Source organism: Poecilia reticulata, linkage group LG23, assembly GCF_000633615.1.
Source record: "Poecilia reticulata strain Guanapo linkage group LG23, Guppy_female_1.0+MT, whole genome shotgun sequence".
Taxonomy (NCBI): domain Eukaryota; kingdom Metazoa; phylum Chordata; class Actinopteri; order Cyprinodontiformes; family Poeciliidae; genus Poecilia; species Poecilia reticulata.
This window is the reverse complement of record NC_024353.1, coordinates 4,187,065-4,211,443: the sequence shown is the minus strand read 5'-3', so window position 1 is coordinate 4,211,443 and position 24,379 is coordinate 4,187,065. Positions and strand designations below refer to the sequence as shown.

The 24,379-nt window shown below is 41.2% G+C and overlaps 4 protein-coding genes and 1 long non-coding RNA gene across 9 annotated transcripts in view; 3 read left to right on the top strand and 2 right to left on the bottom strand.

The window, feature by feature from the left end:
- Nucleotides 1-158, top strand: part of LOC103459234 (uncharacterized) — a 19,420-nt gene extending 19,262 nt beyond the window's left edge. The window contains exon 3 of the long non-coding RNA XR_532705.2: nt 94-158. This is a non-coding gene — a long non-coding RNA (uncharacterized LOC103459234). The remainder of the gene's footprint in view (nt 1-93) is intronic.
- The window catches only part of mettl25 (methyltransferase like 25), a 12,736-nt gene extending 10,299 nt beyond the window's left edge, over nt 1-2,437 (bottom strand). The window contains exons 1-5 of the mRNA XM_008400630.2: nt 2,205-2,437; nt 1,453-1,623; nt 1,246-1,349; nt 545-1,105; nt 164-311 (exon numbers count right to left, since the gene is read on the bottom strand). Coding sequence (XP_008398852.1) covers nt 164-311; nt 545-1,105; nt 1,246-1,349; nt 1,453-1,623; nt 2,205-2,421 — 1,201 coding nt within the window. The 5' untranslated portion in view covers nt 2,422-2,437. The remainder of the gene's footprint in view (nt 1-163; nt 312-544; nt 1,106-1,245; nt 1,350-1,452; nt 1,624-2,204) is intronic.
- On the top strand, nt 2,320-16,176 carry cracr2ab (calcium release activated channel regulator 2Ab). Of its 4 annotated transcripts, none has more exons than XM_017302750.1 (19): nt 2,320-2,395; nt 5,197-5,276; nt 5,804-5,886; nt 5,975-6,166; nt 7,130-7,241; nt 7,865-8,054; nt 8,153-8,299; nt 8,918-9,008; nt 9,345-9,440; nt 10,016-10,203; nt 10,311-10,382; nt 10,474-10,522; nt 10,618-10,700; nt 11,190-12,064; nt 13,120-13,201; nt 13,388-13,502; nt 14,191-14,292; nt 14,448-14,524; nt 14,709-16,176. In XM_017302750.1, exons 4-19 carry the CDS (start codon nt 6,023-6,025, stop codon nt 14,794-14,796), a joined length of 2,511 nt encoding a protein of 836 aa, XP_017158239.1. In that variant the 5' UTR covers nt 2,320-2,395; nt 5,197-5,276; nt 5,804-5,886; nt 5,975-6,022; the 3' UTR covers nt 14,797-16,176. The 4 variants fall into 4 exon arrangements, with proteins under 4 accessions (XP_017158239.1, XP_008398856.1, XP_008398854.1 ...); XM_008400634.2 differs by lacking the exons at nt 2,320-2,395; nt 5,197-5,276 and adding an exon at nt 4,836-5,157 and having other exon boundaries at nt 11,280-11,838; nt 11,926-12,064; XM_008400632.2 differs by lacking the exons at nt 2,320-2,395; nt 5,197-5,276 and adding an exon at nt 4,836-5,157 and having other exon boundaries at nt 11,190-11,838; nt 11,926-12,064.
- On the top strand, nt 2,725-4,752 carry ccdc59 (coiled-coil domain containing 59). Its single transcript, XM_008400631.2, has 4 exons — nt 2,725-2,968; nt 3,461-3,800; nt 4,145-4,253; nt 4,335-4,752. The coding sequence occupies exons 1-4, from the start codon at nt 2,821-2,823 to the stop codon at nt 4,497-4,499; spliced, it is 762 nt and encodes a 253-aa protein (XP_008398853.1). The 5' UTR covers nt 2,725-2,820; the 3' UTR covers nt 4,500-4,752.
- prmt8b (protein arginine methyltransferase 8b) overlaps nt 15,474-24,379 on the bottom strand; it is an 18,168-nt gene continuing 9,262 nt past the window's right edge. For both annotated transcript variants that reach the window (XM_017302751.1, XM_008400627.2), the window contains exons 7-10: nt 21,323-21,438; nt 18,852-19,002; nt 17,513-17,634; nt 15,474-16,969 (exon numbers count right to left, since the gene is read on the bottom strand). In XM_017302751.1, the coding sequence (XP_017158240.1) occupies nt 16,886-16,969; nt 17,513-17,634; nt 18,852-19,002; nt 21,323-21,438 (473 nt within the window). In that variant the 3' untranslated portion in view covers nt 15,474-16,885. The remainder of the gene's footprint in view (nt 16,970-17,512; nt 17,635-18,851; nt 19,003-21,322; nt 21,439-24,379) is intronic.

Here is a 24,379-nt window from a genome sequence, read left to right as displayed (position 1 = left end):
TATAGTGAATGTAAAACTGACAACATATTTTCATGTTCTATTTGAATTGAACATTTCTTCTGTGTTTTATTCCCATTTTATTGCTTTATTTAGGGTATCAAGGTGCTGGTTGGCCCCAGGCGTTCCTTGAGATTTTTTTTTGTGTGTGTGTGTGTGTGGTTACCCTGTCCGTCCGGGTTAAACTCCTCAGACAGCAGGTGGTAGCAGCAGCCCACGCCGCAGACGGCCGACAGCTCCGGCTTCGCCACAAACATCCTCAGCGTGCTCGCAGCCAAGTCGCCACACGTGTGCAGGCCGACCATGACGGCTTCCTGGAGTTTGGTGGAAAACACGCAGAGGATGAGGCAGAGGAGGACGGGTGAGGATCGATGGTAGAATTTATTGACGATGACACTGGCAGTCACGCCACTGAGTCGCTCTCCACTCCAGCAGGTGTAACTTTAGACGCTGCTGTGGGAGTCAAGTTTGCTACTAACCCATATGGTTTCCTCTACCTTACACACAATAAATGCATTCTCAGAATGTTTTTTTTTTGTCTCCTCACCTCCAGCTCAGTGATGAGATCCCGCAGCTCAGTTTCTGACGTGACGTAAGACGTGAGCGGCGAAAACACGCCGTCGGCGCCCTCTCCCCTGCTCCGAGCTTTCTTCTCCAGGTTCTCTCTCTTCCTCCTCTCCCTCTCCTCCGCGCTGAGCTGACTAGGAGGAACTCTGGGGGACGGAGGCTGAATCACGTCCGCCGACAGAGCGCTCAGAAAGTGCTCCCCTGATTCTGGATCGAGCGCCGAGTGAGTTTCTGCAGCCGGAGCGTCGACCGACGCCCCCGCATCCTGCTGAGAGCCACTACCCGCTAAAGCGTCCCTGATCCGATTCGGCCCACGTTTCCTCTCCACCGTCTCCGTTTGAGGCGAGGATTGGGCCTCCGCTTGGGTCCGTGCTGCTTTCGAGCGTTTCTGGTACGCTCGCGAGAACTTCTTGAGCTTCCTGTTCCTCTCCTGAGCACCGTGCGTGTTGGTGCTGGAGGAGTCGATGCCGAACACCTGGAGGCCGTACTGCAGCGACAGGAAGGAGCTCAGGTAGCCCTTCCCCGACCCCACGTCTATCACCTGGAATTCAATACGTATTTTTTTTTACAATGTTTTCTTTCTTTGCAATCATTCAAAAGTTAATTTCAATAAAAAAAACAAACAGGCATATTTTGCTTTATATTTCAAACGATTGCATGAATAAAGTTGCATTACTCTACCTGTTTGACTCCACAATGCTGGGCCAAACAAGCCACCGCCTTAGACATGCACTGGACTTCGTGGGATTTCTTTGAGTTCATAAACTCGTCTGGCTCCAGTTTATCTGTTACAAAGAAAAATCCAGGTTAAAAAGCTTCATCGCCTGAGTTGAACGTTCGTGGACAATCATCGTCTACTCGATTTGTATTCTTGGGATAAAGCCCGACCGATTTCTGCACACTCCGACTCGCTGCCTCTCAGGCTCTGCAGCAGCTCATCCCTGCTCACACACACTCCCAGGCCAGGAAGGGATTGGGCCTTGGCCGCCACTAGCAGCACATGGATGTCGACCAGCCGGTTTGAATGAATGCAAAACCCAAATGTTGTCTTGGAATGCTCTGTTGAAAAGGAAAAACACAAAGTGATACTAAGTTTGAATAAATAATTCCCAGCTAGAGCGGCTATGATAATGTCAATTAAGGTTGCAGTCAATTAGGAATTATTGATTTTGCTTGCTAACTTTGTTTATAATCACAAAACACGTCCTAATGTTGCCAAATAATGAAACCTTAATGCATAATAGCTCCTCTGAAAGCTTATTTATCTGCTTATCTGTTGTGAAAACAATGGCGAATCTTGAGCTCCTTTCCAGTTGACCTATTGTACAGTAAGACGGTCATGATAACTGGAAGAGCTAAAGAAATTCACAGTCCAGGTGAGAGAATGTGTCAAAATTAATGGGTGTTGGTTGTAAACTCAAATACGTCTTCTGTGGAAGAAGTAAAGAGTTCAGAACAGTTCAAAATTCCAAATGTTCAGACCTAAATATGTGGGGAAAAAAACGAATGTCAAGTTTTTTATTTGTAAAAATTAATTTCTTTAACATTTATGCACTATCAGATAAAATACGTTTTTTTTTTTTACGTAACAACGTGAGAAAAAGATACTTATGCCCAGTTTCTCTGACGTCTGTATTTACCCTTTTCTTTGTGTTCTGGCTCCCCCTCGTGGTCGCTACCGGAACTGACTGCTGCCAGGACCTCTTGCGGCGTCACAGCAATGAACCGCTTCCACACGTCGTGTGTGTAAAACTCGACCGTGTGAGCATTAGCGATGGCGAGAGTCACCGACAGGAAGCGCTTTACTTCATCTATCCGCCGCTGAATTTCTGTAAGGCTACTACAGGAGGATTTCATTTTGAAAAGCGATTTAAAGAGAACCTCAAAAGCATGTGTATTGTTACCTTCTCATGAAGACGTAAACCAAGTCGTTAGTAGTCAAAACCTAGTCGATGACATAAGGCTCTTTTTTCATGCTTTTGTTCTTTATATTTTCCTGATATAAAAGCTTACATTTTATGGGTCAGTATAGCGTAGAAAAATATTTAATCAACATTTAAATGACAATTATCTCGTAATTAACAACAGTAGTATTTGAGAAGAATGTAATCTATCCGTATTCGGTTATTCCTGCCTGGCTGAACTACGTCACCACGCAGCGTCAGCAGGAAAACGGCATGCGGCTTGAGAATAACTAGCTAAAGTAGCATGAGAGAGTTATAAACGTCCGGTTTTTCGTGATAATTCAATTTTCAAATGGCGCCGACGAACCAGAAAAGGAAAAACGACAAAGCTCAAATCAAAGATGGCAATTTTAGGAAAGAAGGCAAAGCGTCCGGTGGGGTAAACAAGAAAAAGAAGTGGATACCGCACAACAAAATTTTTGAAGGCAGCGTTAAAGAAGGTATGTGTGTCTAGTTTGTTCATTTTTCAAGAAGCTATATTGCTTAATTTATTAGCTAACTGTTATTGAGTAATGTAGATTCGGACTAATTTGTAAAATAAGATTAAAACGTGTATAATGACGAGGTTTTGTAAATTCATTCCCCATACTTGGCTACGTTACAACCACAAACTTCAGGGTATATCCAGGAATGTATTTATTATTTCTTTTGAATATTGATGAAACTGAGGTTGAATTACACGCCTACATATTGTCAGTTGGGTTAAATTTAAACTTTTACTGGGCCATTCTAACACACGAATATTCATTTATATAAACTCAAACTCAGGCTCTCTAGGACGTGTGTTTGTAGCTTTTAGATGTGTTTTTTTTAAACATAGACAATGGATGTCCCTGATTTCTGTTCCAAACTTTAAAACTACTCTGACACCTCTCCTAAAGAAATTCAGGATAAGCATTAAAACTTGCTGATTCCCCCCTCCCCCCCATCAGGTCAAGGATTTGCTTTTAAGAAAAAGGAGAAAATCAGACACGAGTACAACAAACTGCTGAGAAGGGAGCGTAAGAAGAACCCCAAGGCCAATGTGGTGTACAAGGAGGAGTACCCAGAACACCTCAAGCATCTGTACCTGGCGGAGGCTGAGCAACTGAAGAAACAGGCTTGGGAAAACAGAGTGAACAGGAGCAAGCTAAGGATGAGGGGGCAGATGAAGGACGAAACTGAAAATAACGCTGATGTCCCCGATACAGACTTAACTGTGTCAGGGACTGATGCTGAGCTGATGGATTCTGCGTCTGGGAATACTGAGCCAACAACATCGGAGCAAGAAAGGTGACAGTTTGAACCGTCGTAACACAAATCCCATACCAGAGGTTGACAATCGGCAGTTTATGTTTCTGTGTTGTCAAGGAGTTTGGATGTAGTGCATTTGTCATATTTATGAGAAATATTCTTTGACATGTAGGAGACATCATTTATTACTATAAATGTGTCTTGTTTAATTTGTGTTTACCGTATGTGTTGTTGGCATGAACTTGAGGTTTTCCACTTTGTGGTATTTATTGGTGTGATGACAAAAAAAAGATCACATTAATAATTCTTTTGCCTATATTACCGAGAATATGTGCCTCTTGATTTCTGAACAAGATGTTAATTATGTTTATATCTCTTTTTAGTTTTCCAACAAGCAACCGCATGCGAAAGAAAATGCTAAGGAAGACATCCTACCAGAAGACGAAGGAGGAATTTGAGAGCATTCAAGAAAAACGGAGACTAAAGAAAGAGGTGACGCATTTGCCTTTCTCGTCTAATGCTGGACGAATTTGCTGACCTTTTGTGACTTTCATTCGATTTCTTATTTAACAGGCGTACCTGAAGAACAAGCAGCAGAAAGAAGAAGCCACTCAGAGGTACAAGCAGAAAAAAGTTGAGACGTTCCGCATGCTGAGTCAGAAGACTAAGAAAGGACAGCCGAACTTGAACGTTCAAATGGAATATTTACTTCAGAAGATCCAAGGAACTGATAAATGACTCCTCTGCTTGAACTGATTTAACTGACTATCATTTAAAACCTGAAGGAGGGCTGTGATTTTTCCCTCCGTTTGTCTGAAATGACAAATTCTCAGCGGTAACTGAGGAAAATCGACATCTCGTTTCAGGTTATTTTGTAACATCTGTGTGCAGAAGGACTGTCAAACCACCAGGTGGCACTGTGGTGTGGAGATATGTTTTTTTTTTCTTTTTAAAGTTTGTTTCTTGTATAAAATAAAAGAAAAAGAAAGCACTTCTTTTTTTTTTCTTTAAACTAACACAAAATCATTGTTTTTTCCAACAACACACCAACAGTCAACTCCTCAGTTGACCATTGGTGTGTGGTTTTACTTTTCCACTGCGAGTTAAATCATTAACATTCAAGCAGTCGTGATTTTAATTTGCTGTCATCAACCAGATTAAATGCTCTCAGCCTACAGAAGCTAAGAGTTAAACCTGCGTCCCGCTCGGTATGCGCATGCAGCGGGTGAGCCCAGGCTGAAAAGCCTCGGGCTGCTTCCTCATGACATCACATGGTTGCAGAATGACTTGTTGAGCAGCCCTCTGTAAGACGGGACTTCCTAAATGCAGAACACGCTTAACGCTTTGTTGATATGAAGATTAGAGAAAGACTTTTGCGCTAACAAAGTCAAGAAAGGTAAGACACTTTTTGTTCTTTTTCTCTTTTTTTTTGGAGTTTGACAGTTCCATCTTGAAGGTGTGGGAATATATAACTGCCTATGATGTTGAGAGTTGGAAACATTCAAGTAATTTAAGGTAAATCTTGTGTGTGCAGGGACTCTTTATTTTTATTCTTTTGGTGGTTTTTGCATTGTTCCAGCTTTCTGAACTGAACCTCTCTCCAAAAAGCAACATTTTTCTTAAATAAATCAAAGTGCACGCTTCATGTTGATTTTATGAACTTTACATGGTTCAGAATAAGTGACACTACACTCCCAACATGAACTGAACAACTTTGCAAACCAAAATGGCCGTTTGAAAGCAGAGCTGCATCACCTGTTGAGAAATCGGCACCACAGTTTTACAGGCATTATCCTGTCTTGTGTTCGGTGTGGTGGGGAACCAATACGATCCTTCACACCACATTCATGTACCTCTGAGCTGCTCGTTTCTTGCGCTGAAGGAAAAAAAAAAAAAGGAAGTATAGTATAGCTGCATGATTATGTCACTACATTTATCCATTCCTTTACAAAAAGTCAATCTTTCTTAACACTTTAAGACATTGCAAGGCAAAAACGAAGCATGAAATCTAACTTCTGTTTCTTTCTTTTTTTTTTATACAGAACCCTTTCCTAGTTTTGGAGCACATTCACAGCTTGTCTCCAGGCTCATCATTCTGGTGCTGCTTTTTACCTTCAAGATCATGGTGACTGTAAAAGGCTTTGGTGGGAGGGGAATTGAGAGAGAGCCAGTGAAGTGAAGTTTTCTTTCTTTTTTCCAAATGACCACCACAGAGGTGAATACCGTTTCCCCACACGTTGTGTCGTTGAAGAGTGCCGGGCATGGAGGAGGAAGAAGTCAGGGTGAACGGCTGTGGACGGAGAGAGTCGGAGTGGGGTCACATCGCCCTGCTGGATAAGACCAAGGAGTTCTTTCAGACCTGCGACGTGGAGGGGAAAGGCTTCATCACCCGCACTGATATGAGGGTGTGTTTCTGACTGAGGCTTTTATATTGTGACTTGCGCTGGAAATTGAAAGTATGTTCACTAAATCTGGTGAACGTCAAAAGTTAAATCTTTTTAAAAATATACAGTCTATCAAAAGTTACGTAGCAAGTCAATTATAATGACAATATCTGGGTAAGTATTCATACTCCTTTAACATTTTGGTTTGGTGTGTCTCCTGTAAATAGGATTTCTAATGCTGAGTTTAAATTGCACACAAATTTGAGTCTTTTTAGTGAATATGGAAATTCTGAAGTCAATTGGTTATTTAGTGGAGTGGTGGGGGGGGACAGAAAGTGGAGATGAAAACACTTAAGGTTTTTATTTGTAACACGTTTTTCCAATCCGTTTTCCACTTTGTGCACGTCCGACACATAAAACCTCAGTGTACAATGTACTGAAGATTGTAGCTGCATCACGACGATGTGAAGAAGGTTTAAGGGGTGTGAGCACAAAACGTTGAAAAGATTGTTCACATTTTTGTGTTTTCATCCTTGAAAAACAATCTGTGGATGCATTAAAGCTCTGCTGAGAGGAACAATAGCTGATGTGTTCACGCTTTTATCGGCGACACAATTTAGTCTCCTCTTTGGCATTAATAATGGTGAATAACGAGCAGGAAACGCTCAGTGTCACCCCTTCTTGGCTCTGTTCTGGATTCTTTTTTTTCCATTTATAATGATTGAGGGGGAACACGTTGCCCTCTCAGTGCACCCAAACAGCCCTAGAAGTGTTGGAGGAGTACCCCTGCCGAAAAGCATCAAAAAGCTAAAGAGCTGCATTCTCAGGCGATTCCGCCTGGATTTTCAAACATCAAAAGTTCCTGGGAAGAGATTGAAATGCCTCTAACATCACTTTACAACATCCTCAGGAAGGAACAGTTTCTGGTAGAGCTCACCTCCAGCATTTTAAAAGTCCCGTCTGTTTACATTGTTCTCCCAACAGAGGCTCCACAGAGAGCTGCCCCTATCTGCTGAGGAGCTCGAGGATGTGTTTGACTCCCTGGATACGGACCGTGCCGGTTACCTCACGCTGGAGGCCTTTTCCTCCAGATTCAGTACGTTTCCTCTCCTTCAACAAACTTCCTTTCTGCTTCAGAGAGATCCTGTTTGACGTTCACAGCTTAGAGTCCTATCAGAGCTGAAGGAGATGAATAAACCTTATTGCCAAGTTGACACCAAGTAACGAAATGTGTCTCTTACGGTTGTTTTTAATGGGAAATATGCATAAAAATTCATTAGTTGTTCTTTTTTTTTTCTTTTGAGGCGTGTAATTGTTTACAGAGGGGGAGTGTGTAGTTTACCAAAGGAAAAACTGCACTGCCTGCATGTGAAAATGTTATGTTGGATTGTCTGTTCAACTGCGGCCTGGAGTTCAGAATGTGTTCAAAAAGCGTGAACTCAATCCAATAAAGCATGTTTGAAAGCCATTAGGAGGGTGTTAAAGCGTGGAGATGTGTGGGGAGAGTGGCTTTTAAATAAGCCGTGGTGAACCCGATTCAGTTAAACTCTGAAACTGAATGAAAATGCGGCTTTTACACCAGAGAAGTTTGGAACGATCCGCAGATCTTCAACAGCAGAGGCCCGAACGATGCGTTTCAGAAATAGATCACCCGCACACTCGCATGCTGGAGCGCATCCCGGTGCGTTCAAACTTTGAAACTGTTTGGGTGTACTTCAGGTCAGTTCCTGCACGGTCGGAGAATCTCTGTCACGGATGACCAAACTCAGGCCCCAGGGCCCGTCCTGAAGGCTAAGGAGGCTCTTTACCAGAGTCAGTGGGAAGCCAGGCTGTCGGGGGTAGAGGACGAGGAAGAGAGGCACTTCTGCATGCTGCTGGAAAGTCTCGGAGCCAGCAATGTGTTCGAGGAGTAAGCTTTGTCCACCTTTGTCTTGTTGCTGCTTTGTATTTATTAACAAAGCCCATCATGGTCCAAATGCATTTAAATAGCAAATCCCTGCTCCCCAGTCCAGGTGAGGTGCGCAACCTTTGGGCCCAGCTCAGGCGAGACGAGCCTCACCTTCTGTCCAACTTTGAGGAATTTCTGGCCAGGGTAACATACCAAATCAAAGAGGCCCATCAGGAAAAGAAGGAGATGGAAAGTGCCTTACAGAGGTAAGAAAAAGTGTTTTTTTTTTTTTATTTTTTTTTTTAACAAGGCTTTTTCAAGGAAATTGAAGGGAAAGAAACTTCTTTTTTTTTTGGTTAATAGGACAAATAAATCCATGTTCTTTTACTTCAGTCTCAGTTAAAATCCACTGATTATTAGTTTGGGTTTACAAGTAATTCTATATCTGTGTCAATTCACCTACAGTACAATCGATTTATGACTGGTGGTAGTGCAAGAATTGGTATTCCTGAATGTGTAATGAAAATAAAAATAAAAATCGCTCCTTCCCTCCTCTGTTTAGCAGAACAAAATGTTCTCTGGGTGAGTAGGGGGATTATGTAAAATTGCAGTTGTTCTTACAAACAGAGCCAGCATCAACTGTGTATAGAATTTCTCATGGCACCAGATGGTACACTGCAGCTTTTCTCCTTTACACTTCGCTAATTAGCTGTTTAGAGTCTTGTTTTTTTTTTTTTTTTGTTTAGTTTTTTTCCCAAAGGGGTGCAAATTTCTGTAAATACCTAACAGGCAGAGCCTAGAGAACAGTCTGTCTTTTTTTAAAGCTTTCTTTTTTTCTTTTTTTTTATGCAATCAAAATGACTATAGTTATCTCTTCATTCCAGGAAGACAGCGACGCATGACAGCGAGATCCGCCACTTGTACGAAGAGATGGAGGCGCAGATCAAAAATGAAAAAGATCGACTTGTGCTGCAGGTACCGGAGCTCAAATACAGAGAAATAAACTGTCAAACCTGCTTCTCTGTTGGTAGCATAAAAAATAAAAAAAAAATGGAGAAATGATTTCCTGTTCAGCATACCTTGTTTTTATAAACTTTTTTTTTTTTTTTAAAGAGGAATCTCCAACTAGTATGAAGACTATTTGTGATCCTTGTAAGAGATTTTCAAAATCATCGTCTTCCTGAATTTGAAAATGGATACAAAAATCAATTTTTAATATTTTTTTTATTGGCACATATCTTTGAGGTTGGGTCTTTATGTTTAGCTTTTATCTACGTGTGAACCTTGGAGCATTTCTAATCCGACCTGCAGGACTCGGAGCGCCTTCAGGTGCGCAGCCAGGAGCTGGAGCACCAGCTGTTCTCCAAGGAACGAGAGCTGGAGCAGCTCTTCCAGAAGCAGAAACGGGTACGTCGATGCACACTGCACCTTGCACGTTAATCCCCGGCACGCCTAGTTACAGTACTGGACACCTGGAGGACCGGAGACTGCGTCTTATTTCATAATAAACACCGCTGCCACCACAATAAAAGGAAAACGTCTCCTGTTAGCAAGCAGTTGTGGCCGTTTTTCCACTTTTGCTCTAATTGTGACACCTTCAGATGGGACCGGTGCCAGGACTGTGATGTTATTGGACTTATTCAAAGGATTTTGTTCTTAATTGATAGGAAAACATTAGCCGCAGAAAGCTGTTGGAGCTCTCTCCTGCTGCGTCCTGCGAACTCTGCCATGCTACAGGATATTTGCTAATAACTGACTCAGGATTTGACTCTTTCTTTGTTCCGGTTCAATTATATAGATAGCCTGCTGAACCGAAATGGCCTACAAATCAAGAATTGGTCTTTGATAAATACAATTTAAATATTATTCTGCATTTAAAAGCAAAAGGCAGACAAAACCATATCTATGCTCCATGCTTAGCTGCAGATACTTGTCTGGATAATTAGGAAAAACAAAAACACTTTTTCTTTTTTTTTTGGCAGTTAGAGCTCCAGTGCCACGAGCTGAACAGCGAGAGGCAGGAGAGCCACGTGGAGAATGTCAAGCTGAAAACGACCAACGAGGAGCTGTCCAGAGCGCTGGAGAGCACCAGCCTGGAGCTCTCTCTGGCTCAGGAGCACCTGGCTCTGCTGCAGCAGCAGGCGGCCAGGCTCCATCAGGAGAAAGAGATGTAGGTAGAAACTGTTTATTCTCAAAGGTTGATCTTTTGTTGTCGGTTTTATTTTTTTATGTATTCTTTTTACTGAGAAATCTGTGGTGGTGTTCGTCCCGTTTAAGGGAAATGTACAGAATAACCGAGGGCCTCCGGAGGGAGAAACGATGCCTCATGAAGCAGCTCGACCTCCTCAGGTGAGACCGGCAGTTTCCCAAGCCGGTTCTTGATCTCTTTCCCTTAAATGTATGAGACTTGACTAGATAAAAGCAACCATGTTCGTTCCAGAGAGGTGAACAAACACTTGAAGGATGAGCGAGACATATTCTGCGCCGTTGTAAGTTCTTTTTTAAAAATAAATTTGCATAACCTCACTGATTGAAGATAAACTTACGTAAACTTTTGTGTTTATTAAAAAAAAAAAAAAAAAAGCCACAAACCTCACTCAGAAAAAAGCAGAAGCAGATGGAGGGCCTTGCTGACTTATTTGATGACGAAAGTCAACCAGCAAAAAGGTAATTCATTTGTCGTCATATTAGTACTGTGAGAAAACGTACTCTTTTGGGATAGTTTTCTATGCTGGCAAGAATATACAGAATTTTGTGATGTAAAAACAAAAAAAAATCATGCAGAACTGGCAAAACGTGAAACATTTCCACATTTTTGTTACATTACATGTACAAACCTGATTTTCAATTACTGGGGTTGTGTGTGGGGAAAGCATGACAAAGTGCATTTTACACCATTCACATTACAATTTCCTTCTCCTTCAAAATTACGCATAACAATAAAAAGATTGAAGTTTGTAGTAGTGTAGTGTGAGTTTGTAGTTGGGGATGCTCTGTAAACGTGAGGAAAAACGGAGGAAAACTGGTTTGAAGCCTGTCAGTTTAGATTAAAAAAAAAAGTTCAGTATGCAGATCAGAAGCATTCTAGGGATTTGGCCTGCGGATATCTGTGCCGGTCATCTCAGTTTGTCCTCTGTTTCTCCTCTGTTCCTAAAGAGACCCTCCGCTGGTGGAAGGGTCCTTCCAGTCTCTGGAGGCGTTGCCCGTAGAGCACCTTCAAATCGTGTTTGTTGCTTCCTCCTCCAGTAGTGAAGACGACGCCCCCGCAGCTTCTACTGCCCGCACCGCTGTGCGTCGGCAGCGACCTGCTGCGAAGAAAGCCTCAACCTTGGCCAACGGCAACGTCAGCCCAGGCCCAGCCAGAGAACAAGGCGTGAAGCCAAAGCCCAGAAGGACGTCGGCTGAAACCGCCACCGGCAGGAAAGTGGTGGCGAAAACCAGAGAGAGCTCAAACAGAGGGGAGTCTGAGAGGAAGACGAGTGAAGAGGGAGAGGACGTGCTCGGTGAGCCGGCAGACGGCTGGCCGCTTCGCAGGGTCATCTCGATTGAGGAAGACCACCTGCCGCACCTTCTTCAAGGCGGACCCCAACCGTTACTGCACCAGCTCAGGGAGGAAGAAGATGATTATGAAGAGGAAGCTCATAGCGAGGCTGAGACTAGTGCTGTCACAAGTACTGATCTCAGTACAACGCCTCTTGCGAGACACGTCACTGTTCCTACCGGATCTTCTTCTAGTAAAAAATCCCAAGTGAAGAAGACTCCAGCGTCTCCACGATGCCAGCCTGTTGGGAGGGAGGCCAAACCAGTGAGTCTACTGCTCCAGTTTGTCTCAAACGAGTCACTACCAGTTTTAGTTTGCGAAACAAATACGACTCATTTTATCATCCCCCAGAAAGCAAAGGAAAGCGCAGTGTTTGCCCCGGATCGTCTGTTTAAGGTCGTCCTGGTCGGGAACTCCAGCGTAGGCAAGACATCCTTGCTGCGCTCCTTTTGTGAGGGCCGTTTCCACCCGTCCACAACGGCTACTGTGGGTGAGAAGAAAGACATTCATTCTGCGACCATGAAACAAACGGAAGTCGTATGCTTATAGACGTTAACAAAGAAGATCTGAGGGTGAATAAGTATCACATGGAAGGGCTTATGAAGTCACACTGCCTGTCTTAGAGCTCCGACTCACATTGTACAGGAGATTAAGTGACTCCTTGTGATTTTTTTAAGCCTGCTTTCATCCCTCACACTCAATTATCCTCATTCCCTCTCTTTTCTCTGGTACAAGTCACTCGAAGGTCCTCTAGTGGCCATTCTTGATAGCAATCTTTAGTAAATCAAAGCAATGCTGCTCACATTTCTTAGCATCCCTTGTTAAAAACCACAAAATAACTCCATGGTGTACATGGCCTGCATTTGTATAGGGCTTTTTCCAAGTCTGAGGACTCCAAAGCAATTTCCACTTTACATTCAGTCAATCATATACACATTCAAATTGTTTTATTTACGTTTCTCTTTTTTTAACGAGCTCAGTTGTCGGTGTCCCAAACAGTCCTTTATAGAGAGGTAATTGTAGACTTTTTAAAATACTTTTTATAGGTGATCAGAAATTCTAAATGCTAAACGGTTGTTTTTTTTTTTATCAGATCAGACATTGATCTAACGGTAAACAAAAGATAAGTATGTGGAAAGGCAGATATTTCTGACATTCTGGTATTGTGGCGGATCTGTGATGCTGTGATCCAAAACAAATCATGTCATTTTAGGTAAGACTAAATTCTGATCTATCATCAAAAGGGGGCTATGAAAAATGCAGCAAGATGATCAAATTTTTTTTCCCAGCTGGTACAAAAAACAATCTTAGTGTGATTTTTTTTTTCCTCCTCTAACATAATTTATAGTGTAATAAAAATTTTATTTTACTGAAGATTTTCAGTGTGAGATTAAGCTGCTGCAATAAGAGATGAATCTATTTTACTGCTTTCCTCTTTATTAGCCGTGCCAATAAATGCGGCCAGCACTGTGTACTCTGTTGTGTAACTGGTACATCAGTGTAACATATTAATATGGAATACATGCTAAACCTTTTTCTCACTAGGCATCGACTACAGCGTGAAGACGTTAACGCTGGACAATATGCAAATAGCAATGCAGCTTTGGGACACTGCAGGACAGGAGAGGTGAGTTCATAAAGTATTCTAAGATCAGTCATCTAAAACCATCAGATAATTAACTTATGCGCTATTAGTGCTACTAATGAACGGCTGCATTCCCAAGAAAATGATTGTGAGACATTGTAGATTTTCGGTGTAAACGTCAAGTGCAGTGTTTTATATTCTACCTAATTTGCTCCAACCTTCACCCAGGTTCCGCAGCATGACCAAGCAGTTCTTTCGCAAGGCCGACGGCGTGGTGTTAATGTATGATGTCACAGTGGCGGAGAGCTTCGCAGCTGTCAAACCCTGGCTTCTGAATGTCCAGGTGGGGAAATTTAACCTGAAAAGCTTTACGCAACCGGCTGTTCCAAGTTGTTTTCAGGTCGACGTCTGTTTTTCTTTCTATTTCTCAATGACGTTTAGAACATATGGTTTACTGTACTTACTCCAGGGGCCTAAACATGAACGATAAGTCAGGAAAACCTGCGAAAGCATTGGACTTCATTGAATTTAAAATAAATTTAGAACTTCAAAAATGTCCAGAAAAAAAAATGACTTCACATGTTGAAGTTCTTTAAAGCACTTTCACTATGTTCGCTATAGGTTTGAAACAAACGAAAAAAAGTCTGTCATTTTGGAAAATTTGAGATATTCATAACCAAATGGGAGTGACTAGCCTTTAAATTAGGGTTTCTCACCATACAACACAAACTTGCTCATTAATCTTATACTTAAAAGATATGAGCACCATCAAAGCTATTCTTGTATCCTCATAAAAAAGCTTAAAACACATGCTGGCATTATTTTCAACATTTTCAAACAGCCTCACCAACTTCCTATGGATTCGGTCTGGGAGGAATCGTAGTGGGAAGGTGGTGGTCCTCAAAGCCAGTGGTTGGGACACTGCTGCTTCCACCTCAAGCTTTGATTAAATCTAATCCATCTCACAGAAATGCAATGCGAAAGCTAGTTTAGTGCTCTTAACGGTGGCACCCTGTCTTTTATTTTCCCAGGAGGCAGCAGGTGAGGGCATACCCATTCTCCTGCTGGGCAACAAAATGGACATGACAAGAGAGAGGGAGGTGTCCTTTAAAGATGCAGAGCAACTAGCGTCTGTAAGTGTGCCTCCAGGATAATACACGTTCTGACTTCTTCTTACTTGTAAAGAAACAATCGGTGTAATAAAATTCTGTTTTATCTGTGTGGAAAAAAGAGACGCACGTCACATGATTTCACATCTTTTTTTTTTTTTTTTGCTCGTCTTTCTTAGGAAAACAAGGTGATATTCTTTGAGGTCAGCGCCTACACCGGCAAAAATGTGACCGAGTCCCTGACTCACCTGGCCAGGTAAGACACTAACTTTGAAACACCTTAGTTATAAAATCCAGTTGCTAAGGAGAAGCTGGAGTGAAAATGGGGAAGAGAGAAAAAAAAAAAAGAAAAAGCATTTTGTGTTCCAGTTTTCACCATAGGTGATGTGACTGATGGTCACTGTTGACTCATTCCCTCTTCCTGCTCTTGTGCTTTTTAGGATTTTAATGGAGCAGGAGGACACGGTAAGAGACACAACAGTCAGCCTCAGTGCTCAGCCCATTAAGAAGAAAGCCTGCTGCAAGTGAAGACACCCATCCTTGCAAAAACAAGGACAGATTGAATTTCTGACAGCAGCAATTTACAGAGTCCTACATCAGTTTCTGACAGTTGCACAAAAGCAAAAAAAAAAAGAAAAAAGTAAATTAGATGTTGAACTGCTGTAGAAACCTCACTTTAAAAGGGTTTCTTTCAAAAAACTATTTTTATTTCAGTGAACCCTCCACCCCCCATAAAAATATAGGTGTGAAGAACTCTATTTCTTGAAGAAATTGGTGAAAAACTGAAGCTCCAAGAGTGTCTACCTTAATGAAAAACATGTGAATAATGCTTTTGTTAATCACAACAGTGCAATGTCTAAGATTTAGAAAGTATCTAATTGTAAATGAGTTGGTAATATGTGTGATTTAAAAAAAAAAAAAAAATCACTCTGAAAACCTTTATTAATGATAGGTTGTCCAGGCATGTTCTGTTTTTGATGCATCTTCTGCTGAAAAAAAAATAAATAAAAAGAAATAGTGGGAGAAAACGGAAAGAGAAACCGCACACATTTTATTTTATTTCACATTTTATTCATCATCACATCCAACTTTGTGTCTTTTTCAATTTTCGTATGTCTTCCCACTTTTCAAAAGAATGACCCAAGACATATTGCATCAGTGTTTCTTTGCTGTCTTAGACGTTTTCCTGTGGGGTTTTTTTTTTTCTGAAGCCTAAACACATTTTGTTCTGAGTTGGTGACAAAAAAAGAAATATGTGAAGCAGCATTTTCTATATCTCTGGAATTGATGCCCAACGCCCGCATCCCCATCCCCCATCCCCCACCCCACCGCCAACACTCACTCCAAAACCCAAAAACCACAAACAGGAAATGACTCATCTTACTTTCTATGCAAAACAACAACAGAGCCTGTCTGTGATGTCCCATGCAAATCCAGTCTCCTAGTTTACAAATCACACCTATGGTTATGATATTTAAAATTAATTTTTTTTTTAAAAAAAGGTAAAATGTTCTACACAGGCACTAAATTCTGTATTTGACTTTTTTTTTTCAGTTTTAGTTTTGCGTTCAGTTTGACATTATTATTATTTTTGACAATGCAACATCTCATGTTAGTTTTTAATTAACTAAATATATGGTGACGTTGACTTGAGAATAATGGGGCCAATAAGCATATAATTTCCCAGTCATCATTACAATCCATTAATCTTAATTTAAACATTTGCTTTGAGTTTAAATTACTTGCTCTTATTATGATCTGAAACCACAGAGGTGATCGGTAAACCTAGAGACGGCTTTGCACGGCAAGATTCTGTTAGATTCTAAAATCACGTTTGACGTTTCCAATTTGCACACAGTAAATAATCATTCCAAAGCTTTTTGTCTCATGAAAAAAAAAAAAAAAAAATCAAAGAATCTCTTAAGAACAAGGAAAAAGTCATGTTTTTGTACGGCGTTACATTCAACAATGGGGTTGCAGTTATTTTTACGTTTCCTGTCAGAAGTTTACATACGCTTATCTTTCGGATTAATGTCATGTTCGTTTGGCGCTTTTAACGAATTATGTTAAAATGATGTTATGTTGGAACAATATAAAAATTGTTCCAACATAACATCTACTAATCTACTAAGTTTAGATTAGTAGCAGATTTACGCTGGGTCAAAATTATACATGCGGGTTCAAACACATATCCATCATTTGGATACGTGTGTCATCACAAGTTGCAGAGAAACAACAACAACACTATTGTAAACATCGACAAGCTCGTGGCTTTGTCTGAATATTTAAACAATTTTCTTACCAGAAAGAGTAGACCCAGCTTATATTTGTTGTTTTTCAGATATTTCAGATCATTCAAACGAAGGATCTGTAGACGCAATGGCCGTATGTAAACTTCTGACCGGCTCTATCTGTGACGGCGCTATTGCTGAGAGAAGATTCGACGCTCATTCTGGTTGCGTCACTTCGATGCAGACTTGACGGCATCCAGTAAAGATGCCCGTTTGCCTCCCACCCTGATCAGCTGGACCGCTTCCTGGACAGCCTTCGTCCTCCAGTTGTGTCCGGGGGGGCGGGGTGCCTCGGGGCGGGTCTGCGCCGGTGCTTCTGCTTCCTGCTAGCGCATTTTATAGTCGTGAGAAATGGCAGCTTCACATAGTTGTCCTTTAAAATCTAGCTCAAGGGTGAACTCCAGGTCGCGCTGCAAAAAAATGTGATGTGAAATGACTTGAAGATGAAGCAAAACTCCCACACACACACACGAGTAAAAGCATAGAAGCTGACTCAAATACAATGAGCTAAATGGCAGCTAGACTCATTCATTTTTCAATTAACATGAAGTTATACGAGCCATTAATTAAAAGACATTGGGCTGGAATATATATATTATAATGTGAGTGTGCTTTCAAAAGAGATTAAAAAAAAAAAAGCTGCTCAGAGTTGACAAGATGGGTAAAGCTTAAAGAAAACATTTTTAAAGTCTGCACATTGTGAAACGTCAGAGCTTTAGAAGGGCCCAATCAAAGTCCAGACATAAATACAAATGAGGATCTGTAGCGAAATTGTTTGGAATAGACCTTTAATCCCATCTGACTGAGCTTGAGCTAAGAAATGTTAAATCTCTAGAGGTGAAAAGCAAATACTTCAAGTTCTTCTACTCCACAAATAAGTTCTATATAATTGCATGTAAATTATTGCAGCGTTCTATAAGGACCTGAACAACATCAGCGCTTTTGAGTCTTACCACGTTCTTTTCATTGGGTCTAACGGTGATGCTGCCAAAGATCTCTTCTCCTTTCTTGACAGTTAAGTAGTCCTCTAAATAAAACACAGTCTGCTTCCAGTGGGTGCTGGGAGCATCTGGAGCTGAGGAAGAAAAGGAAAAATGTAACTCAGAAAAAAAAAATGAAATGGGGAAAGAAATTTGACTGGTTAACTTATTGAAAGAAGGCAAGGAAGACAGAGAGGGGGATATTGTCTTAAGGGAAGTAAGAAATTGCACACCGGTTCTGGTGAGCTCTATACTGCCTTGGGCTTGTATACATGGACATTTTTTATTTTTTTCATTTTTTTAAAGCACACTGGCTGACATCCACTCACCCAGTGGGAGAAACATAAAGGTGGAGAGGAGAGAACTCCTTCGGTGATGCTCTGCCTCGGCCCCAACAGACACAGCCAAACATAGAACCTCCTCTACACGACATTATGTAAGCAAACTGGTACGTGAATGTATTAAAACAGGCTTACATAACGGCTTACGCAGAGTCGAGTGGTGATTCCGCCGGCAACAAACACTAGTTTGATTTGCGGAACTTGAGCAGAGCGTGGCCAGGAGCGGGGAAGGTGAAGCGATTAGCGAAACTGCTGCCAGGCGGTTCGGAACGTGAAAGTAACAGGGAGAGGATTTCTGGCGAAACCTGCTGAAGGTATTGTCATCATGTCACATGTAGGAGTAAAGCTGAAAACCAGGGGTTTCTGTGATCAACACCTGTTTGGAAGATGATACAAGTTCCTTTTGTGTTATTTTTACAGGAGGTTTGGTGAAGTGGAGGAACTTGGCGTTATTTAGCTAATGATGCTTAAATCCCCTTTTATCTTCGTATTTAATTTTCGATTTAAAAATAAAAAAAAAATTGGTTGATATTTGGCAATTAAATGTATTCACCAAATGTTTAAGGATGTGTTGCATTTATTTTTATTTTGCAACATAATCTCACCCATTTTTTTTTTTTTTTTTTTGAAAATTCCAGTCTTTAATTTGAGTGAATTTATTTGATGAGAGAAAAAAAATCCCAAAAATAAAATGTGCATTTTTTTGTTAAAATAAACTAAGTTAAATTAATGGTGCAATAATTGTTTCTCGCAAAATTTTAGGTGCCACAGTTAGTGTAAAATTACTTAAATTCAAATTTTTTGACCAGATTTATAGATATTGCTCCATAAAAATCAGTGGGTGGGGCTAAAACTAAGTCAAGCCAATTGAATCTTATAGAATATTCAACATGTAAAAGACTTCATATTTTATGACATCTTCATTTCCAACATAGCAAATGTATATTGGAATGAGTTTGTTCCAGTCTCACCGGTGGAGAAGCCCGTCTTTTTGTGACATTTGGTGAACTCCATATTGAAATAAGTCACCAAAGCGTGAACGTAATCGTTGCGCTGGATCTGCAGGCAGAAAGCCGAGGTGAAGGACAGGTCCTCCGGCTTCACAGTGTAGATGTCCACCTCCTTGAAAACACACACAGAAACCATATTTGCCGTATTTAAAAAAAAAAAAAAAAAAAACTGCCACAGAGACGCCTGCCCCCGTTGTTTTCGACCGATTCGGTTGATGCTGGAGACGCCAGCGCCGCGCCGTCTCCCTCACACATGTGTGCACATGCCAGGGCTGCTGCGACATTCACCGCGATTTTTGGTTCATGTGCGAATTTGTTGTGCGCGAAAGCCCACAGGTTGAATCACGGCTGGATAATCAAGCATGTTCGCACTACACATGCTGTGTGGGCGTCCTCCCTTGAGTCCTTTTTGGAAGGGAGGTTTTCTGAGGCTGTGTGTGTTATATATTCAAGTCCTGCCTTGTGGCTGGCGTTGCCTCAGAGACATCTTTGACTTTTCTGCAACCTGCTGCACATCTCAGCGGGGCCCCGAAATGGAGAGAGAGCAGTTTACGTCCCTCCTTTGCATCGCAGATAATGAGTTGCGTGAAAGTACACGGGTTTTTTACTTTTTTTTACACCGAGACCTGTTCATTCCGCCCAAGCAGCTTTACATCAGCATGACAGATTGTGATTTAACACCTTTGTCCTCTCCAGTAATACCAGGACCATATCTTTATGCAGTAAAATGGGGGAGGTGAGAAAAAAAAAAAGCCATGGGAGTGACTTTGTAATTTAAGCCTGTGAAGAATGACTGACAGCACAAATTAGGATAGTGGGAGATGGGGGGTGGGGGGGGGGGTGCAGCTGAGCTCTGAATTTACACGTACGCGGCTCTGCAAAAGTATTCATGCCACTTAAACTTCCCCGCACTTTTGTCATGTTAAGCCACACGCTTCAACTGTTTAATTGGGAATAAAAGTGGTGGGCCAACTCAAACTCTGTGAAGCAGAAGTGGTTTTCAAAATCGTTGACGAGGAAATGTCTGGAAGCCGGGTGCGTATTCTGTGCTTTTCTCCCTCTCCATCCTTGGAGTCAACACTTTGTGGAACCTCTTTTTGCTGCTGACGCAGTCTTTTGTCATGTCTCTACAACCGTCACAATTAAAAGGCCAGCCACTTTTTAGCAAAAAATAATGTCCACTCACTCAGACTGGATAGACGGCATCTGTGACCAGCACCGGTCAAGTCTTGTATTTATGCAACTTAACACGCATGAATACTTTCTAGAGATGATGTATTCAGGTTGATTGACTCCCTTACTTTTCTGCCACACACACAGCAGTGCTTTGCAAGTAAATGTCGTCCTCAAATTTGCTTTTGGGAAACTTTAAAGAGCATTTCTTCAGGTTTTCTTTCTTAAATTGCTTTCATTGAACCACTTTTCAATAAGAGTCAACTTTGCGGGGCGCGCAACTAATCGCTGACCTCTGTGTATCCCCTCCAGAGTTATCACTGTTCAAATGAAGGATTGAACGGTACTTTGTGAGACGTTTGAGGCTCGGTATGCTGTTTTATGACCTAATCCAGCTTTAGACTTCTTCGAAACTGTATCCCCGAGTGGTCTGAGATGATTCTTGGTCTGCATGATGCTGTTTGTTCTCTTGACAAAACTCTGGGGCCTTTACAGAACAGCCCGATTTATGCTAATTGTAATTGACGGACTTCTAATGATTCCTTGCCTCAGATTTTATTTGGGAGTATCAGAATAAAAGATGCTTTGTTTGACATAAAAAAAAAAATTCCCATTTTCTTTTTGCCTCATGTTGCTCTGTAACATGAGTTTTTATTTAATTTGAAAGAATGCTGTTATAAAGTCAACTTGAAAATAAAGGTTAAAATAAAGAGTGTTGTAGGAGCAAGTGAGAAGCAAGACAGAGAGGCTAAGAAAACAAAAGCACTGGATAATCCAAATCGAAGAAGGAAAAAAAAAGATGGAGCAAAGCAGATGAAAGAAGGCAATAAAAGAAGAAGCTTTGATAGAATCTATGGTGGACAAAAAAACGACAAAAAAAACTATCAATCTCTCTGAATGCTCTCATCTTCTCTTCATTTGGGAGATGAAAGACAAGCCAGCGTTGTATCCTGGAGGAGGGAAACAGACCTGCAGTCTATTACAACTTGCCAGAAAAGCTCCATTATGTACTAGAAAATAGCCTCGGCAGACGGCAAGCGCTCAGAGATGCTGGAAGTGATGTCTGTCGGTGAATTTCCAGAATTTGAGCACATAAAAGAAACCACCTGGATGTGTGCCAGAATAATAGTTGGGTTTTTGTGTGTGTGTGTGTGTTGTTGGTTTTTATATCTTTGTCAGCGTGTGACAGAATTTGACTTGAAAGACTAAACAAGATGCCCAACGACTCTTTCTCGGAAGAGTTGCATAGACACACCTACCTTTATGAGACAGGCGTTAGTCACCACCTGCTTTGGATCCACCACGTCCACCAGAGGCTCTTTGATGGCCACGTTGCGAATGCAGCTCATGTCGAACCCATACACGTTTTCCCACCCTGCATTAAAAAAAAAAATTAAACACTTCTTACACAGATTTTCACAGGATGCACTTTATTTTTTGCACATTCAATGCATGCTTGTATTGCTTAGTTCTACTGGTTCCTGCTCTAAGCCTTTCAGCCCAGATCAGTTTCTCTGTCTATCTAAGCTCAGAGTGAAGAAAGAAAGAAAGAAAGAAAGAAAGAAAGAAAGAAAGAAAGAACATCATTCAAATAAGCTCCAGCCTCCTCCAGTATGTCTGGCAGCCATGTTTTTATTATAATTTGGACTGAAAATACACCAAACAACCTTTCCCTCCCCCAGTCCCTCTGTCCTTCCACTCCACCTCATTTTGTCAGGAGGCCAGACTCTGAGAACGTGTGGCTGAGGAGCGCAACACCAACGCGTAAGCTACTAAAAATAACAATCTGAAGCTTTCTTTCAGATGGACTCAATTCTTTTGGGATTTGCGTGAAACGACTGCGCCTCCATTTTTTTGATGTGTTTAGATGTAATAAAAGTGGGCCACCTGTGCGGCGGATGGAAAACTCGGCAGGAGTTATTCAGCGTCGACGCTGGACTGCGTGGCACCTTTTAAAATGAGCGCTTTGATCTTGACCACAGGTTTAAGCCCGGACCTCTGACTGCGGCAGCTATTTGAGCACATTCAGAGGGTGGGCGCTCTGCGGGAAGCTGAGGACTAATCTCCAAAAGGATTTCTTCTTTTAGCTAACCCCAGGCGGCATGAATTTGCGAATGCAATCAATATCTGTTTGTTCATTTCAACAATGCAATTCAAAGTGCGATTCATTCGGTGGAAATGATGCATTTTAAATGTTTACTTCCGTTAATGGCTTACGGTCAAGGAAACCTCGACACCCGCATTCTCAGAATATGAAAAGGGACCGGGAATCAGGGTAATTCAGATTTAAGTTCCCTGCAGGACTTTAACTCCTGCTCACATAACCAAAAAGTACAAATACCAGCTTTAAGAACCGTTGTATAACTTTGCTTAATTGGCCAAATGATGAGTCGTAGCAATGGAAGACGAGAAACACCAGAGCCAACTATGTAGTAGAGCTAACGGCTACTACGTAGCAACTTGATTTTCCTTAGAGCCACAGACTGTTTACATCCATACCATGCTGCATTAATGCAGTAATTCATGCCCTGCCCAGGTTTTTTGTGATATTCAAATTTTCCCAAAACATTTTTACTGAGCTGCATAATTGTGGGTGTAACTAATCTCAGTTTCATGTTTTGAACAAAAAACAAATGTACAAAAATGAACATTTTGGCTTTTTATTAGTGTAAATGGGGTTCATCACATGTTCATGTGAGAAACATGGCTGTCCTACATTTTTCTCTGCATCCTTAACAGCTTCCTGCACACCCGTAGCATAGTGGACACTAAAAACAGGACACTTCTTGTGGGACTTAAACCCTACATATCTAGGTGAAAGTACTTTGTCCTCTGTAATCCTCACGGCGGCCTTGTTTTGCTCCGTAGAACCTCAAGCGATCTGTTCTGAATAGACGCCTTTACGATTATTTGCTACATAAAAAGACGGAACCTAATTCCAGTCACGCTGAAGAAAAAAAAAAAAACACTTGTTCAACTTGAGTCCGAGTTGTGAAGGTGCCTCCTCTGCTCTCTCATCTGGAACCAACATCTGCTGCAGATATGAACATTCTTATTCCTCTTTAATTTGATTCCACATTGATTACTGCAACGCATTGTTCTCATCACTCGATAAAAATCGTCCTTCACCACTTTCAGTTGGTTCACGACCTCCAACCTTTGAGTTCAAACTTTGTTTTAGATTGTTTGTTCTGTGCTCTGTTTTTTTTTATGTTCTATGAAGGTTACTCTAAAGCACTTTTTCATCTGTGGAAACTGCTGTAAGCAAGTAAAGGTAGTTCGTTAATTAGTGGGTAAACGTGAAATATGACAATTTTTGTCATTTAAAAGAGAAAAGAAAAGATACAGGAGGGGCAAAATTAAAACAGGAAGGAGTGATTTTCAACACAAGAAATGGAGGCAGGAACTAGCAAAGGGACGAGTTAACCTGGAGCTCCAACATGGTATTTTCTCATGGTTTCACTATGATGCACTCTGCCAAATACTAAAATACAAACCAGTTCCTTCCCTTCACATTTCCTCCAGTTTACTCGCTACACTGAGCCACGCTAATTACCGCTCACCCTGGGACATATTTTGTGCTCACGCTCGACAGCAAATGTTTCAAGTGTGGATTACAACATGAATGCCATGTAATATTAGAAGTTATGTATGCAACAAAGACAAAGTGAAAACTACTTTAACTGATTCAAGTACTAATTAACATGGTTTTATATTTTGTTTATTTTTAAGTTTTATTTTTTTGTCACGAATGCGTATTTACATTTTTAAAAGGATAAAATATTCCAACTTAAGTTTATGAATGCCAAAGCTTCAGCTTTTTGCCAAAATTCTGACTCCCAATTGTATTTTTGCATATTTGTCTGAACAGGTGAGTGTGACACTTTGACCACAGGATGACCCCGAGCTACGTTCACAGTTCTGCTCCCGATGCATTGCTTTTGATTTTCTCATGATGTCACAACAGAAACAGAAGCGCTTGAGGATTTTGCCTGAAACATCACCCTCAGCTGTGCCTCGAGTTAGTACTTGGTGATTGTAGCTCAAAAGAAAAAAAACAAAAAAACATCCTACTTGTGTCTCCCAACTTGAAAGGCTGGGCAAACGCAGATTAGAGTGGTTCTGGTTCCGGACGTTTTTTACCACATGTAAAATCTTGTTCTGGTATTTAGCAAACAGAAATTATTTTTGGTAGTCTTAACAGACTTTAAATAGAAGAAGTTTAGTTTTGATTTATTGTCAGACGATAATACAGAATATGCAGGGGTGAAAGTAGTTTTAAATTCTTGGGGGTACTATGACAAAATATATATATA

Coding starts and splice junctions, on each gene's coding strand:
- ccdc59 (XM_008400631.2), top strand. CDS start 2,821: ATGGCGCCGACGAACCAGAAAAGGAAAAACGACAAAGCTCAAATCAAA. Junction 2,969..3,460: donor TGAAGGCAGCGTTAAAGAAG/GTATGTGTGTCT, acceptor CCCCCCCATCAG/GTCAAGGATTTGCTTTTAAG. Junction 3,801..4,144: donor ACAACATCGGAGCAAGAAAG/GTGACAGTTTGA, acceptor ATCTCTTTTTAG/TTTTCCAACAAGCAACCGCA.
- cracr2ab (XM_017302750.1), top strand. CDS start 6,023: ATGGAGGAGGAAGAAGTCAGGGTGAACGGCTGTGGACGGAGAGAGTCG. Junction 9,441..10,015: donor TCTTCCAGAAGCAGAAACGG/GTACGTCGATGC, acceptor TTTTTTTGGCAG/TTAGAGCTCCAGTGCCACGA. Junction 13,503..14,190: donor CCTGGCTTCTGAATGTCCAG/GTGGGGAAATTT, acceptor TTATTTTCCCAG/GAGGCAGCAGGTGAGGGCAT.